Source organism: Protopterus annectens, chromosome 5.part0, assembly GCF_019279795.1.
Source record: "Protopterus annectens isolate FY-2018-M chromosome 5.part0, PAN1.0, whole genome shotgun sequence".
NCBI classification, from domain to species: Eukaryota; Metazoa; Chordata; order Ceratodontiformes; family Protopteridae; genus Protopterus; species Protopterus annectens.
The window spans coordinates 400,562,948-400,582,093 of NC_056735.1; the positions used below are offsets into that span (position 1 = coordinate 400,562,948).

Genomic DNA, 19,146 nt, shown 5'->3' on the forward strand with positions numbered 1-19,146 from the left:
CGGATCCTTGCTGGTCTGCTGGGACTGGTTGGATGACTCTTTTAATAGCAGCTTTGAGACTTCCAATGCTGCTTTTGGAACATCTGGAAGGGATTTTAATGTGAATAAAGGGAATTTTGTAACCCTCGGATATGATCGACTGTACCCATTTGTCTTGAGTTAGGAAAGCCAGGCTTCTGGGTACAGTGATAATCTTCCCGACTGCCTCTGCTGAAAGGGTTTGTCAGAGAACACCTCTCTGCTACCCTGGTTTTGGACCTCCTCTGCCTCTGATGAGACTCCCTGAGATTGCCACCTCGCACCTGGTCAATGTATCCTTCACCTGTGGACCAAACAAGATCCTTCATCAGTTCACCCATATCCTTGAGTAAATCTCTTTGGAGATGAGTGAAGTGGCATAAGCCACCACCATGGCATCAACTGGGACACCTTTGGTCTCCTCGGGGTGGGTTCCACTGACCTTCAGATTCCTCTATCGGAGGAGGAATGTAATGAGGGACAGGAATAGCCAACGACTGATGAGTTGCAAATCATGGTCTGACAACCTGGATTTGTGACTCCCAGAACCAATTGAGGGGACCTGAGTAGATCCTATAGAATCTCGATCTCTTTTTTGAGGCCCAAACCGAACTAGACTGAAGTTTGTTAACCATGGTAGACAGCAGAGACATTTTCTGACAGCATGCATTGTAGGGAAAGTGCCTGACAACACAAAAACACCACAGACACACCCGACAAAAAGAAAACTATACTAGTCACTGAAGGACTGTTTAAATTAAACTAACCTGAAAAGGTAAAACTTGAGTTTTACGAACTTTAGAATTAATAATGTAGACAAAATGTTGATACACACACACACACATTTATACATATATATATATATATATATATATATATATATATATATATATATATATATATATATTATCAGTTAGTTTACAAAGGGCTACATAACTGTTATGGTACAATGACAGTGTGACAGTCTATATTTGAACATATGTCACTCAAGCATACACTATAAACAGGTCTAGATACTCCTACTGCAGAATATGGAAGAGGCCTTATATTTTACATGACTGTGTACAACAATATAGAATGTCTTAAATCAACACTCAGATATGATGGTATCATTACAACCTTCTAGTTACACTTGATTTTTAGACAGCAAAAAATGTAACCTTTATCAATTTTTGTGAAAGACAAAAATAGTGATACCATGAAACTTCTTGCATCTTCCTTCACTCAGGTAATTCTCTCTGGCTACATTGCACACTGACTGGGAGTTTTCTTCATAGTACCAGCTTTTGTTTTCATCAAAAGTCATAAAAAGTAAAACAAATTCTCGAGCATCCATTGGTCTGCTGGTAGATGTATGTAATGTTCCCTTTTTACATATTATTAGTGGTCCTATTAAGCCTGAATGAATATCTTTTTCCTACAAAATAAACATAAAAAGATCAAATGTTCAGTGTGAGGATAATCAATACATCTTTTTCAGCATCAGTGATAGCTTTATCAGAAGGAACCGTAGCATCAATAGCAGTCACAGCAACAAGAGTACTAATTTCAGCAATATTAACAGCTGTACAAGTAGCATTATAGTAGCAGTGTATGTGGCCATGATACTAGTGGAAGTAGGACCTGGAGCAGCTCAAGTCATTTCAGGAGCATAAACAGAACAAGCAACAACAGCAGTGAAAGCAGTATAAGCAAGAACAGTAATGATGGGAAGGTTAACAGTGACATTAATAATAAGAGCAACACCAGTATAAGAAATAGTAGTAGTAATATGCATGGCAGTAGAAAGAGCAGCAGGGATTTAGTATTAATAATAACAGCAGCAGCTGCAGCAGTGATACTGCTGTCCTTAGCATTAGTGATAAAACCAGTACTAGCAGTATCAGCTAAATTTACTAATTAATAATGCATGTGCTGATACTATATTTCATTTACTGCTGTGGTTATACTGTACACACTATATGGCATACTCCTGTGCTTCAGCTGGGTACACAGTTTATCAGATATAGAATGTAGGATAACTACTTTTCATTGCAATGCAACCATGCATAAATAACATTCAAAAGCAGAATGTGCTCAATTAGCTTTAGTGAATTACAGCAACATGGCAACTAATACAAATAAGAAAATATTTTGACAAGCAGTCATTTCTCATACAGATAAACCAATGTATGACCACTGAGGGGTATGCAGTATTAACTCTTACCCAGGAGATCTGCAACATCTTAAAGAGATAATGGCAAAGTTAAAACACTGATTTTCATATATCTATAGTGTACGAAAATGGACTGTTACACCAGGAATTCTAGCAGTGTAATTACTGTAATGTTATACTCCACTGCCTGTTTTATAAGTTTTGTTCTGTTGTTTCAGCTATGTAGGCTTGACTTTGAGAAGTGCGGTGGTGGTGCTGCGGTAGCGTTGTCACCTCACAGTAAGACGTTGTCCTGTTCGATTCTCAGCTAGAGCGTCTTCTGTGTGAAGACATGCGTGAATGGGCATGCCTTCGTTGAAGGTTGTGGGTCAGGGCCGGCAACTCGGCACGTAAAAATCTACTGCCAATCATTAGCGGAACGGAGTTCTGCTGTGGCGACCCCTAACCGGGAAAAGCCGAAAGACTCAACAAAGCTTGACTTTGAGAACTGAGCATGTGGGGATCAGTGGACAAAGATTCCATAAGGTAAAGTGCCTAGTGACTTTTTATGTAGCTCAGCACAAAGGTAAACCATAATTATTTATACATATATATATATATATATATATATATATATATATATATTATTTATTTTACATTTGTTGACTGGGCTAGTCTAACTGGATATATGTCCATTTTCAGTAGAGGCCCTGGGGAGAAAAGCTCCAAGACATAGGCAGTGACATATCATACATTACATGCAAATAGCACACAGAATATAATGTTAAAATAAAAATTACTTTGTTTTTTTTTCCCCTTGTTTACAGATGTACAGACATTATAATTTATATCTAGTACAGTGGAGGATAGCATATTTAGAGTAAGAATACTCTTATAAAGTACTAAGAAGGAAATCTTGTTAAATACTAGTTAGAGGCAAGGTTACTGGTTAACCCAGGTAAACGTAATAGAACAACAGAGCAGAAAAGTCTAGGGAGAGTGAGATTAGGATTTAGATATTAGTCGGGGTTAGAGCAGGGACATAGCCAGTGTGTAGTAAGGTATTCATAAGGTATATATAAGGTATATATATGGATCCCCTTTAAAACAGCAAATTATGATAACATCGACTTGCAGAACAGTGAGATAAAAACTACAAAACTTTACATTACCCAACATTCACATCATTATAAGTTTTCATTGCAAAAGGAGGCATTTGGCCAAGATAGTGAAATTTGCCCTTTTCTCCACCGTAGTGCAATATCAGAGTTGGTATATTTAGTTAGGGGGTTTGTGGGGGCGCAGCTCCACACATGGGAAGGTGTGGGACGGCAATGCCCCCCAGTCAGGTGCGTTTTATTTGCTTCAGTTTGTTTTTTTATTTCCTGTTGGCCAAGTCTTTACTTATGCAGTGGAAACTTACGATGATGTGAACGTTTGGTAATGTAGTCTAGTGGTTTTCATCTCGCTGTTCTGCAAGTCGACATTATGGCAATTTGCTGTTTTAAAGTACATCTATATACCACGTATATATATATATATATATATATATATATATATATATATATATATATATACATATATATTATACATATAAAGACCACAGGGGAAACTGGTACTGTGAACAACAAAGCTGCTGGCTAAGAATCCTAAAAAATCAGGAAAAAGAAAGCGTTCACTGTTGACAAGCTCAATTGAGACTTCAGAGTAATCAAGCAATTGTAACTTATAATTATAAATAAATTACATAAGAAAGAGTCTATTTTTATCTTGAAGTTTAATACTCTCTTCCCTGTAGGACTTAACAGGGAATGTAATTGGAATTTTTTTGTAGTGGGAATTTTTTATTAAATTGTTTTATTGCTTAATTGTTTAATTGATGAGTTGTGGGATATATTTAAAAGGTGTTTGAAATAATGAAGTTTGTACTCTGAAAAGGCTTTGTTAAGCCGAAGCACTAAGAGATTTGCTAGCATACTGTTTTATATATATTTTTTTTATTAAAGTGTTTTTTATATCACTGGCCTTTCCATTTTTGTGGTTTTCCATTGCTACTTTGGTTTGGTGGTTGTATACAAGCTTTTGAAGTGGCTAGTTATTCTTTTACAGTATTATCTTGTATGTTTAGAGAAACTGGCATGGATTCTTCTCAAAGGTCGATCAAAAGTTTCTTGTTTCAATCAGGAGATGCTGTGGGTTCCTCTGAATGTGAGCAGTTAGTCCATCATGATGTGGTTTCAGGTGTTTTTAATACTTGGGAGGAAGAGAGAAGAAAAAGTTACACAGACCATTTTTGGCCATTGGTAAGAACTCTCATGCCTTTGTGGTACTGGAGATTCAAGCACTGTTTGACCAAGTAGAGAAATTAATTTTTAAAGAAACATCAGTGTTCTTTAACATGCAAAGCCTGGAAAGGTATTTAGAACATAATACCACACCAATGGGTTTATGATCCCTTAAGAACCCCTCGGCTCCTTTTGATTTGAGCACACCAGAGGATAAACAATTCCATGCCTGTTGGATTGCGGCAGCCCACAAGTGTAGTACTGAGTGGGTGCATATTCTGGTTGAAAGAGACATGGTGAAATGGTAAAAAATAAAAAGAAGAAACAAAGGTGTTATGCAAGGATATTTTACAAAAAACGGGCAATAATAAGTCGGAGCAATTTCTCAAGGGCATTAATAATAAACTGGCCGCATATGAAAGGGAGTTGGTGAAAAGAAAAACATCCAAATTAACCAGAGACTTAAGAGACTATGAATGTAATTAAGCATTTGTCCTCTCATTCAATCAGCGAGAGAAACATCAGTGATTGTGATTTGAAGGAGAACAGGAAGCCGGAAAACACCAACAAACCGTTTACACATCAGCAGAAAGTGCAGCGTCTTCAAAGGAATACAAGAGTGAAGGAGAATATGCTTCCAAAAGCAGGGAATGAAAGTTATATGCAGCGGAATGTTCGTAACAAAAGGGAATTCTATGGAGGTGGCCATAAAAGATCATGGAATGGACAGGACAACAATAGGGAAGTTGGTTACAACTCCCGGTCATACAAACGAGGTAAATGGAACTGATTATTATGGATTAAAGACTGTGTTTTCTAATTACAAAGACAATTATGTAGTGAGTTTGTCAGGTTGTAATTTAACAAGTGAAGTTCATGTTTTAAACAAAGGCTTGAAATTTATTCCCACTGCTTTACCGAGATTATATGAAATTAAGGGGGCAGTTTTTAAATTTGTACAACTACATTTGCTGGACTATTTTAAGGGATTTAGTAATAATTACAGTGATGGTTAACACAGTCATGATGATTTTGAGTCCAGCAATGATAGTTTTTATTCCTGCAAGTCGGGATGTAGAACCTAATGTGTTTTGTAAGTTTAACACAGAAGGCATAAATCATAGAAGTGATTTTATTCCCCTCTTTAAAAATGAGATTAAACAGCAGTTTCCTCTTCATTCAATTATATATAGATTATAGGGGGTTGGGAGCGTGGCCTAATGGTTAAGGTGTTTGCCTTACAAACACAAGGTACAGGGTTTGAGTCTCACAAGGGATAAATGACTAGGCTTAAAAAAATGGCTCGCAAGGGCAGTTAGCCTAGTACTAATCTATGAACCTATAGAAAAATAATATAATTTGTTTTGTAAAAATAGTAAAGGTTTTTGTATCTTTCAGCTTTTCCCGGTTAGGGGTTGCCACAGCAGAACTCTGGTCCGCTAATGATTGGCAGTAGATTTTTACGTACCGAGTTACCAGCCCTGACACACAACCTTCAACAAAGGTACACCCATTCACGCATGTCTCCACACAGAAGACGCTTTAGCTGAGAATCGAACAGGACAACAGTCTGTGCTGTGCTGGAAACCTGGAATGGGGCTCTGTGCTGCACCCGGCCTGATACCAGGTTTTCTCATATCATAACCCTGCGTTCGGCCCCAAAACCCGACCACACCACAAAAGGAGGGTGTATCCCTATTCATAAAGGATACCCCACAGTTCAGGTTGGGCAGAAAGGAGGGTGTATCCCCCTCCATGGTGAAGCCGCAACAGTGCCAAAATGCACTAAAGGCCACCCAACCAGCAGCAAAAACCCTCAACAAAAACAGGCCAACCACCAAGACTCTGGGCAGACAAACTCAGTATAAAGATACTGGATCCCCAACGCACACTGAAAACACAGGACTATTACAACAGTACCTGGGAACAGCCCACTCAACCTGACTGGGATTATTACTCAAGTTCTGACTCAAGAATTAACCAGTTCATCATGGAACAGCTCATCACTGTTCTAAAGGGCTCAGAATAATAGCTCACAATCATAAAACATGGGGAGGAGAAAATATACTAGATCTCATTATCCTCATTGGTGATCTCTCCACATAAACACACCCCTCACAAATCACATCCCCCAAACCCCAAATCAAAAAAAAAATCCCACTCCAAACAAAACTACAAACTAAACTTCACTGAAAAGCACTGGTCAACTTCTAAAAAGCACGGTGAACCACCTCAAAGAACCTTGTGGTATCAAAGCAAGGCCCCTGGATAAAAGTGGAAGGAACCAGGACTGCATGGATCAGGCAATCCCAAATAAAACCAAGACTCTTTCAAGAAAGGGCTGGATCAGGGCATCCCAAATAAAACCAAGACTCTTTCCAAACAAAAGCAAAAGTCCAGTTTACATGGAACAAAAATCATAAAAACATAATAACAAGAAATTCAATATATTAGAAAAAGCAAAAAAACTAATCACTCAAAACCAATTTGATTTGAAAAACCTGAGCATTATTATCCCAAAAAAAAAGAATATAAAGATTTTTGAGTTATGTTAGGAACCTGGGTGGAAACTTGCCATTTCCAGTTATGTTATCCACAAAAAACTGGAAAAACAGAAATAATAGACATACAGACATTGCCAACCAGACAGGTTCAGTGCAAACTACCCCCTCTCCCCCCTGACAGAGAATCTGTGCTCCCACCCCAGTGTAACTCCTCAGACTCTCCAGTGAATCCTGGGTGCTCTGCAGCTTCTAGCTAAAAATACAGACAAAATCCGTCCCCTAAAGTGTGGGCTGTGTAGCTGCTGGTGTGGATGAAAACCAATTAAACCAAAATGGCTGGGCTGTCGATAATACCAACAGATACATAACAGGGTGGTTCTGCAGGGTGGGCACCACAGGACTGCCGTCCCCTGAGGCAGGTAGCTGTAGTCCCTGGTAGGTAAAGCCCCACTCTTAATCAAGTCTAGTCTGCAAAGCTCTAAGGAGGATCATAATGGAGCTCATAAACAAAGATAGGGAGACATTGGACATTGGAGATACCCGACTGGGGCTCAAAGACCCGAACCCACAGATGCCAACTTTGAGGTGCTTTGAATCATGCCTTTTTGAACACCCATGACCATTGATAGGAAAGGCACAGCCCACCACTGACCTTGGCAATTTGCCTTGCTACCGACACAATACTTCATACCCCCAAAAAAATATTGTATAAAATGTAAGTATTAAATGTAAAAGAATAAAAATGGGTTGCAAAACTAAAACTGGAACCCAGAAGGGTAGACAGAGCTGGCTAGTACAGAGCATCAGTGGGGTCATAAGTGGTGTCCCATTAGGTCGGGTCCCACCCTCCCTATCCTTTGTCATACTTTTCTCATTATACAGGTAACAGTAGGACTTTAGTGGACAAGTTCTGTTAGTGAAGACTGCACTGTGCAATATTGGAAAGAAGTGTGCATCGGACAGGATATACTTCAGAAGGGACTCAGCGAAACAGAATGAAACAGCCAGAGCCATGGATAGACATAAGCTAAGTTAAATATAAAAATGTATAGCTCTAAAAGGTAACCCAGGCTACCATACCCAGCTACCATATAGGTGCAATCCAAAAAGAGGTTATCAGGGACCTGGACTTGGGGGGACACACTAGGACTCTTTGCCTTTCTGACAGCTAAAAGTGGTTAGAAAAGAAGAGACCTTCTACCACCACATCCACAACAAGGGGATTCACATCCAGATCAGGTCAGGTCATTGTTCCCCTGTACTTTCACTTATCAGACCAATAATGAATAGTACAATGCCTCATGGATGGATGTATCTCACCCGAATATCTGCAGCAGAGACCCCCCAAAGTTAAAAGGAAAAAAAGGATAAAACTGCTGCCAAATTCTGTCATATGCTGCCAGATTGAAGAAACTCCAGTCTCTTGCATCTACCGTCTGCATAAGTTTGACATACAAAGGTGACATATGGCCAATCAACCCGATCCAATCCACATGCAAAAATCCAAAAAAACAACAAAAAACCAAAAGCAACAAAACCAGCAACTATATATATAGGAATATAAACTGGAGGGAGATAGGGGGGAAGATTTTATCACTCAGAGACTCCCTATGCTGCTGATAAAAGGCGGTCCATGTGTGAGGCAGAGCTGTTCAAGAGAAATCTTTCAAGAGAAATCTTGACCTGTGGATGGGAGATCGAGGAGTTTGCTGAATCATCTCTGTGTCAGCACACTGGAGAGGCACACACAAAAGTATTTTTCAGTATTTTTTTTCATATAAGGGGTAAAAAGCAAAACTTTGGGCTAGGCTTATAAATGCCTTAGGGCAGATAGCCTAGTATAAACCTATGAACCTATGACAACGTCTTACTGTGAGGTGACAACGCTACCGCAGCACCACCACCGCAGCTAAAAATAGTAAAGGTATTAAATATAATTTAAGTAGAAATGAATGGCAAAGTTTGAATAATTTAAGTCAAAGGAGGAAACGTGTTTAAACCAGCAGATAAAGGGGGGAAATAAGTTATCTTACATTTTAACCAGTATTTGAAAATGTGCTATGAACACTTAAATAATAGAAAAGTATATGCCAAGGTGGAGATAGACATGTATAATAAAGCTTTAGAGGAGTATAAAGAACTTTTGACTAAAGGTTTGAGATTAAATTATTTTTCATATGAGGATGTACAATACACATTTAGTGTTAAGAACTGTTCTACAGCATATTTTTTTTTTGTGTACTTAAATTCATAAGAGTCTATGCAATCCACCAGTTCGCCCTACAGTAGCAGCCTGTGGTTATTTTACTTACAATATTTCATGTTTTTTACATCAATATTTATTAACCAAGGTTATTAAGTTGTCCTCCTATATTAGGGATGTGTTTCATTTTATTAATAAGGTGAAAGACATTAGGTGGGGAAATTACATGTATTCTATAGTGGTAGATGTGGTCAGCTTATATACTAGCATACAACACACCTTTGGACTGGAAGCCTTATGACATTTGTGGGCGATACCCCCAGTACTCAATTAGAATTCGTTTCATTTTCTTTGAATAACAATATGTTTGAATTTAATGGGGAATAGTATAAATAATTGCAAGTAACAGCTATGGGGCAGCTTTTGCTCCATGTATGCAAATTTATTTATGTTTTTTTTTTTTTGTGAAAATGTATATATTTATTATAATGATTTTGTATAGGACATGTTGTTAAGTATTTTGGATTCATAGATGATTTGATTTTTATTTGTAGAAGGGGCTATGATAAGCTTACAGAATCTTTTGAGGAACTGCATAGAAATAGATTTGGTATCTGCTTTGATGGCTTACAGAAAAAAAAGGTAAATTATTTAGATATAACAGTTGAAGGTTTGCAAGATGGTAGTATTAAAACAAGAATATACAGAAAGTTTGAACATCGGGATCACATTTTACATGGTGTGAGTTGTCACCCCCATACTCTAGAATCTATACATTATGGGAAACTTTTAAGAGTAACCAGGTTGTGTAGTGATAAAAAAGAAAGTCAATTGGAGATGGACAGAATGATAAACATATTTTTATAATAGAGGGTATAAAAGTGAATTAATTTGGGAAGGGTTTAGGCAAGTTAATGTAAAAAATGATACCCACCATTTGTTAGAAAGGAAAGAAAGTAATAGTGTGATTAATAAAAATGTAACACAAGATTGTATTTATTTTGTTACTAAGTACACTTTATTCTCAGAAAAGATCATTAGCTTGATTAAGTATTTCTGGGATATCTGAAAGAGAGATATCAACCTTAATTTTCTATACTCTAGGAAATTGAGGATCTCTTACATGAGAGGAAGGAACATAAAAGATTTTCTGGCACATGGGAGATTTCATATGCCTATTATGAAAAGAAATGGCGGGATGGTTCATAGGTGTGTACTAGGTTAATAACCCTGGGGCCTTTACAATCCTAGCCATAGGATTACCTTGGCATAGTGCCACCTGACCTTAGTTCCTAGTGCCTCTGTCAAGTAACACCACTGGTGTTATCCCTGGGTTGAATTTTCTCTTTCCCATCCACTCATCAAGATTTCTCTTGAAGAGGGTCCGCGAGGTGCTCTGCTTGACATGTATGGGAAGTCTGTTCTATAGCATGGGCAATCTCTGGGTTATGAACCTATCCCTCCAGCATGTTCTGTTAATTGTGGCAATGAGTTTGAGGTCTCTGGAGCGTGTGGTGTGGAGGGATTGGGATTTCTTTAGATGTAACATTTCTAACAGAGCTGGGTCAGACATGGCTTTGTAGGTCAAGCAGAGATCACCTCTAAGTAGGTGATATGAGACAGAGAATAGTTGGAGTTTTTTGAGTCTGTCCATATAGGACAAGTGTTTAAGGCCTAGGATCCTCTTTGTGAGGTACTTTTGCGGCCTCTCCAGTTGTTGCAGGTGTCTAGTGAGGCACATGACAAATGGGGCATTGTACTCAATGATTGGCCTAATGAGGGAAGAGTAGAGGGAGACAATGACCTCTTTCTTCCTGGATGCAAAACCCTTAGTAATGAGATGTGCCACATAGAAGGACTTTCTGACCACAGTGGCAATGTGGTGATCAAAAAAGAGGTTGCTGTCAACCTGTGTTCCCAGATATCTTATAATGTCTTCTGTGTTCAGAGGACTACCATCAATGTGGTAATTCATGGAAACCAGGTTTTTCCCAAAGGGGATGACGACACATTTTTTGGCATTGAGCTTAAGGCCATAGTTCTGACACCAGTCGTTGGTCACAGTGAGGCCATTCTGTAGGATGCCAACATCACTTGGGGAGTTAATAATAGCTCCCAACTTGCAATCATCTGCAAACTTTGTCAGCCAGAGTCCCTTAGTGTTGGCCTGGACTTCAGAGAAGTAGATGCCAAACAGGAGAGGACCCAGGATCAAACCCTGTGGGAATGAACTCATGACTAATTGACAGTCTGACTTGGAGTCGGCTACTTTCATACTGTGGGTTCTATCTGTGAGCCAGTTTGCAACCCACCTAGTGATACAGGGATTGACGCCAAGCTTAGTGAGGTTTTCTATGATTCCTGAGTGGGGAATGGTATCAAAAGCCTTGGCCAGATCAAGGTAGGCTGTATGAACCATCTTGCTTTCATCTACAGCTCTGGTAACTGACTCAAAGAAGTTGACCAAGTTGAGCAGGCATGATTCACCCTTCACAAAACCAAAATGTGTGGGATCCAGAGTTTGGAGATTCCCTATATCCTTGTTTATTAAGTCCATGATGATGCATTCCATAGCGTTGCATATCAGACTAGTCAGGCTAATGGGGCAATAGTTCCCAGGGTCTGTAGTCACTCCTCCTTTGTGGAGAGGGATAACTGTAGCAGTGCACCATTTGGCAGGGACAAAGCATGAGGTGAAGCTATGATTGAACAGAGCACATAGGTGAGGTGCCAGTTCACTCTGTAGTTCATGTAGAACACAACCAGGGACATTGTCAGGTCCCATGGAAGCTGTATTCTTGGCCTTGGACAGTGCTGTTTTAACCTGTGCAGCAGTCATACTGGGTGCCTGGCAATCTACTGGTATTGTGATTGGTCCTTTGGGGGGGGGGGTAAAGTTGGCACTGAATCTGTCGGCCAGTATACTGGCAATATTTGTTGGCTCGCTATAGGAGGTACCATTGTGCAGTAGCTTAGAACAAATCTGAGTATTGCCGTGGAGATTCTTTACATAACTATAGAAGGCCTTGTGGTTATCTTTACTATCTGCTGCAATTCTGTTTTCATACCTAGCTTTACAGGATTTGATGAGGGATCTCAACTTTTTGTTGAGGCAGATAAGGGAGTTTTTCCAGTCTTGGGACTTCATCTTATTCCGCATCAGTTTCCTCCTTCTTTTGTAGAGTTTGTTTATTGCAGGGGACCACCAGACTGGCTTCCTTTTTTGGAGGACAGTGTATTGGTTCTATTGGGTATGGTGAGATCCATGTATTTGTGTATATGTTCGTACAGTGCATTGGTGTATGATTCTGCAGTCATGCAACTATTCTCCATTTGCATGGGTGCTGTGAAGTTAGCCACCTCTGTTTTTAGGATCCCAAAGTTAGCTTTGGAGAAGTTTTTCATGGTTGGTACCTTTGCTGGGGAGGTGGGAGGGATGTGAATTTCCAAGGTGATTAGTTTGTGGTCGGATCTAGCAAGGGAGGAGCTGACTATTGGTGTAGAGCAACAGACGCCCATGTTAGTAATGACCAGGTCAAGGATGTTGCTACCTCTAGTGGGGGTAAGAACGAGCTGGTCCAGGGCATTGGAATTAATGAACTCCAGGAAATGTTGGGCAAGTGTATTGGTACATGAGTAGTTTACCCAGTTTATGGAGGAGTAGTTGAAGTCACCTAGTAAGAGAGTGTTAGGTTGGTCCCTAATATTCTCCAGGGTGCTTAGGAACATGGAGTGCGAGTCTTGGGACATGGTTGGGGACCTATAGCAGGCTATGACCTGAATTGCTGTCTTACCCAATGTTACATGCACCTGAAGTATCTGTGATGTGTTATGTTGGGCTACCAGTTTGGAGGTGTGTGCATCCTTTATAAATATGGAGACACCACCACCTTTGGAGCTTCGTTCTAAGTTCTAGGGCCAAAAGGTGTGGAATGAATTATAGCCTGGTAATGCAGGGGTGCTTTCTGCTGCCTTGAACCAGGTCTCTGTTATAGCACAAATGTCGATGTTCTCCATTTTAAGGAGGGCCTTGAGCGAGTGCATTTTGAGATTTAGACTTCTATCATTGAGCAACATGACCCTCAGATTGGATTTGTTTGTAGCTGTTACGGTGGTAATTTGGTCTTTGGAACACCACCTAAAAAGTCACTATAGGGGTGGCAAGAACCAGAAAGTGTACTTTCCCTTGTGGAAAATGTGCAAGATGTAAATTTGTAGTGAAACGTTTTGATAAGATCAATAGTATAAGATTTCAAGAATGGGGGTTGTTTAACTGTAAGAGTGAAGGGGTGATATATGGACTCCAATGCCCATGCGGAAAATTCTATATAGGGGAAAGTAAAAGGAGTTTTTCTGTTAGGCTTAACTCACTCACTCCAATGTAGCTCAGGAAGTTTGCACTGTAACTTCCAATTGGCGGAGCCTAAGCCTTTTCACAGAATCAAATTATGTACTCACATTTCAAACAGATGTTCATATCTCTACAACCATAGAGGTTATGAAAGAAGTATAAATGACAAATCCTTCAGCACAAACTAATTTTACAGTGGTAGTATTCTTTAGGTTCTAGGTCTTAAAATTAATTTTATATGCTGCAGTATTTTGTAAACAACTTACAATATCTCAGCAACCCCTCAAGTTAAACAAATACTGTCAGAGATTTTATATGAGATAAGGACTTTTGTATTTGTTACTTGGTTTTTGAGATATTTAGAAAAATGTGAAAATTATATCTATATAAATTAATATCATAAAACCAACAGTTAATATCTCGTTTACTTGCACTAGACAGAGGACAAATATTAATGAAGTTGAATTGGCATTTATGTAAGGTTTAAAGGGAAATCTTTTAAAACCTTGTACATATTATCATTTTGGTATTATTGGTGCAAATATAGACAAGCAATATTTGACGCCTAACAGCATCAGTAGGAGTGAACAGCAGATGCACCTGGAGACATCACTCAGATGTAATGACTTAAGGAACACGTCAGGGATATTAGAAAAGATAGCAAAGTGAGTCCAGTGGCTATACATTTTCAACAGTTTCATAATAGGGATAGTTCTGAGTTGTAAGCGACAATTTTAGGTCCAGTACAAAATGAATATGTACCTCCCCAGGATATAAAAAATAAATTACATAAGAAAGAGTCTATTTTTATCTTGAAGTTTAATACTTTCTTCCCTGTAAGACTTAACAGGGAATGCAATTGAAAAATTTTTTTGTAGTGGGAATTTTTTTTAAATTGTTTTATTGCTTAATTTTATTTATTTTATTTATTATTTCGTCCACGGGTAGTCATTTAGTCATTAAAATATATGTCAATTTTCAGTAGAGGCCCCAAGTAAAAAAAACACAATGTTGTACAAAATGAGACAAAAAGCAAAATATTACATAAGATTTAAATAAATAAAAATATTTTATTTTTTTTTTTTTTGTTTTATATTTGAGCATTTTTAGTCTTTTTTATTATAGAAAGTATTAGTCTGGATTATCTGGATTTAGTGCAGGAGAGAGCCAGTGTTTATTGAGTTGAGTTTTTAGTTGAGTTTTTAAATTGAGATTTTAAAAAGAAAAATTGAGAAATGATATTAGAGGGTAGATTATTCCATGTTTTTTCCAAACAGATCAGGAGATGAAACAGATGATTGTGAAATTTTAATCAGGAGTTGGTTGTTAATCAGTTGTTCAGGTTTTTTGCCAAGTTTAAGGCTAGTTGTATGGGTGTAAAGGTTAGTGAGAGTATTGGTGTATTGGGCTAGTAATATTTGTTTAAGTTGTTGCAGAGACGGTTGCAGAACAAGTTGGCAGTTCTTTTAGGTAGTTCTGGCAGCCTAGTGGTTCTGGCAGTGATGAGTCGAGCAAATCGAGGGAGATGATAGGAGAAATCAGCTATGTTTTCATTTTTCTTCATGTTTCTTTGTTGTGTTTTTGGAAAAGATAGGTTAGCAGGAGGAAGAGAGAAGAAGAGAAGAGTAGAGAATTATAGCAATGATGGGTCTTGCTGTAGAGTAGGTAGGGAAAGTTTAAAGGATATTATTTTATTTTTTTTATTTTTGTGTGATTTGTTGTTGAAAAAGTTGAGAGGTTATTATCAATGGTATTTGGTTATAGTTAATAGTTTAAGTCAAGGTCAGGGGAAATGATGTGTCAGGAGGAGGATGTAAGAAAGTGGTGTGTAGTAGTCAAATTAAAGGTAGGTGAAAAGTAACAGCTTGGTTTTCTTGGGGTTAGGAGTAGACAGCAGTCAGAGAACCATTGTTTCACAGTTAAAAGCTTTTTTTTAAGTGTGACTGGAGTTCTGTTAGAGAGTTAGCAGTACAGATTATAGTAGAATCATGTTTAATTGATGAGTTGTGGGGTATATATAAAGGTATACATTCATTTCTTTGAAACGCATTTGTGCAGTCGTAGGTTTGTACGACTTTAAATGCAGAAAAACAAAAGTCCGAACATAACATGATTTCGAAAACGGAAATCTGGAAAACCAGATTAAACCATTTTCAAAATCGAAACATCTACATGCAGTGTTACCCAGGGGGGCAAGCCCCCCTACACCCCCCATGGAGAGCCTGCTCCCCACCCTCCCTACTTTAATATACAAACTCCAAGATCGCACTACAGTAAGGGAAAGGGTTAATTTCCCGATCCCCTCTATATAACGATCTGCACCCAAAATGCCAGCTTCAAATGAGTGAATGCCAATGTGCATTCGCTCATTGGAAGTCACAATTTTTGTTTCGGCATTTCAGAGATCTGGAAGTTGTACTTTCTCACTTTGGCAAATCGTACAACCTCCTTAAGAAAAAATGAATGTATATCATATATAAAATGTGTGTAAAATAATGAAGTTTGTACTCTGTAAAGGCTTTGTTAAGCCCAGGCTCTAAGAGATTTTCTGGCAGACTGTTTTATATATTTTTTATTAAAGTGTTTTTTTTATAACATTGCCTTTCCATTTTTGTGGTTTTCCATTGCTGCTTTGGTTTGGTGGTCGTATAGAAGCAATTATAACTTGTTTAGGAAAAAAACTTCTTTACTGAAAAACAATTATTGAAAAGAAAATAGGCTCCCAATGTGTGGAAGTGAAATGAGAGAACTTAAGCAGGTTGTGAGGAACTAATGAAAACTGGGGGAGACTGGATGGGAAGAATAGTCTAGTTACTTCATGCAGTGTGTCCATTAGGAAACTTCTTACTCATTTGCAAAGTTATAGGCATTATCTGTTTGCTGAGTGGAGGTAGGCTGGGTGGAGTCTGTAATTGTTCAAGTCCAATATTTAATTTCAGACAGTAATCATTTGGGGCTTTTAACAAGCATATTTTGTCTCTGCCTGACAAATGTTTTCTTTGAATTTTTGCTATTCTGGCTTATGTATGCAGAGATATGTGTCAAGAAGCTCTCTGTGTTGCTTCCAGTCTTTTCAAGTTTTATCTCTAGCCTAGAGTATTTTTTCATGTCTGGGAGAGCCAGGGACACATTTGTTCTTTTACTCACCTTTTTATCAATGGAAATAGTGTATCCTACACAGAGGTGATTTTGTATTAGAAGTCAATGAGTACTGAGTTGGAGTCTCTTGTACATAAAATGGGAAACCAGTCTATGTTCTGAAGGTCAGTATTTAGTAAAATACCTCTATTTGCAAGGATATATCAGTAGAAGATTATGTGAGGTGGCATTTTATTAACTTTGAAGGACCAGAATGACACTATGCAACTGTGATTACTTAAACTGTTGGAAAAATTGTGATATTTAGGCATCTATGCTTTATATCAGTGATGATTAGGTCTAGACAGAGCTGGATTCAGCAACAAGTAACCTGGGCAGTGCATAGGGCCCATTGCTGTCTGGGGGGGCTGGCCATACAGCATTATTAAAAATATAAAAGTAAAACTACAGCCTACAGCAGTGATAGATTCAGTTTGAAGATGCACTGGAACAATATAAAGTGAAAGCACAGGATAGGAGAATAAGTCCAGCATGTGCATGTGTGTGTGTGTGTGTGTGTGTGTGTGTGTGTGTGTGTGTGTGTGTGTGTGTGTGTGTGTGTGTGTGTGTGTGTGTGTGTGTGCGCAAGTTATCCCCTACTTAGAATGCACTGTGACATAGACTCAAACCCTGGTCCCCTGGACTGCAGGTCTAGTAACTAGTTATGAACCAGGGAAGTCATGGTGTAAGGGAAGGACATTGATTTGAGCATGAGCTATGATCTTTGGTTGTGATCCTTGGTTTCCTTGTTTTGTTGAATGTTGACACTGTATTTATTATATAGCTGTGAATAAACTGGACTGCAAGAACTTTAGAAGTTTAATATTAATATTTAAGCTATGAATATATTTTTAATTTAGCTTATTTTTTGCAGGCAGGTGAAATGCACAGTGTTTGAACTTCACAGGTGTGAAATGGACAGTGCTTGGACTACAACAATTAGTGCAGATTAGTAAAGCTAAGAGCTTTTAAAGAGCTGTTTCCATTAGTACATGCTTTTTTTCCTTCAGCCTTCATTTTTCTTCTATGTGATGCAGCCAAGTTAATTCATCAGAGAGTACTCCTGGGACATCCAAGGCTGTTAGCAAATGTGTTACACACTTGTCTTTTGAATTCCTGCACTCTTCACGTAGGCACTAATTAGTACTTACATACTACTGGAGTATGAATCCCAGCATGTCTCTATTTTACTGGATTGCCAGATGCATTTTGACTAAATGTGAGTTTCAAAGGAAAAGAAGCTTGCTGTTTCTCATGTTAGGTCTGTTTTCAATGTGATAGTATTTTGCTTTGTTAAGAAAATGACTGTCAGTATTTTTTCTGTAAATTTTGAAATAAAAGTTTTAAGTTAAAGCTAAATCTCTGATAATTGTATAATTGTATAAGTAAAGAAAATACTATGCACACTGATGGATTTGAACAATGTTTATGGTGGATGGGAGAGACAGACAAGCAATGGACTATCAGTATGGTTGGTGGGGGTCTTGATTCATTATGGTGCATAAGGCCCCATTTGTCCATGATCTTGCTGTGACTTTGGAGGTGCATGCTGCAACAATGCAGCATTATTAGCTATTCAAGTAGGTCAGACCTGTATTGCTTGATGTCATATGGGACAGATATTCTTCATGATAGGGAAGACATAGGGAAGTCAAAAATAAGACTTAGGCATCCTGAAAGCATGTATGTCCCTCACCCCCCCCCCCAAAAAAAACAGTATATATTTCTGATTTTTGTATGACTTGTGGCTGTTATTAAAAGCTGCTGCATCATTTATATTGTCTTCAATTGCTTATTCATTGCACTAAGGAATGAATTAATTCATTAATATCCCTGGATTGTGTAATATAATCTAAACTTGTATTTTAGTAGTCTAACAATGCTGCAGTTTAGTAATATGTTTTGTAGTATCTTCTTTACAGCCTCCAGCAACAGCAAAGGGATTGACATTTGTCAGATCATAGAGTCTGCATTAATACAAGTGATGATCAGATCCATCTGATCTTCAGCATCTGTTATGTAGTCATTGATGCATATTACTGTGATACACTGTACCCTACAAGACCGGATTGTAAAGTATTTCTACATTTAGTAGATCAGCTTTTAACAGTAGAATGACTAAGCTTAGAAACCCATACTCACCCACCTTTTACTACACAATAACCACTAGTCCTTGCCCTGTAAAATGTATCTGCATGACTTCCTTACACTGCTGCACTGTACCTTAATAAGTGCTGATATGTACCAACTAATTACCATTCATGTTAACCCGCTTTTGTATACATCTACTTACATCTGTATATACTGTATGCATCAAAGTATCTTTTGTATGTTTGTATTAACTGTGGAGTTTTTCTCCCCCAAGTCTCCACTGAAAAAGGGCTCTGTCCCAGCTGGACCAACCCAGTCAACAAATGTCAAATAAATAAATAAATAAATAAATAGTTGAAAACTGTTAATTTCGCAGTTAGCACGGAGGATTAAATCTCTGACTTGGTAATAAACTGCTTCCT

General features: G+C 38.3%; 1 protein-coding gene across 3 annotated transcripts in view; it reads right to left on the reverse strand.

The window, feature by feature from the left end:
- Nucleotides 1-19,146, reverse strand: part of F5 (coagulation factor V) — a 1,256,984-nt gene that overhangs the window by 385,302 nt on the left and 852,536 nt on the right. For all 3 annotated transcript variants that reach the window (XM_044072364.1, XM_044072363.1, XM_044072362.1), the window contains one exon: nt 1,216-1,435. In XM_044072364.1, coding sequence (XP_043928299.1) covers nt 1,216-1,435 — 220 coding nt within the window. The remainder of the gene's footprint in view (nt 1-1,215; nt 1,436-19,146) is intronic.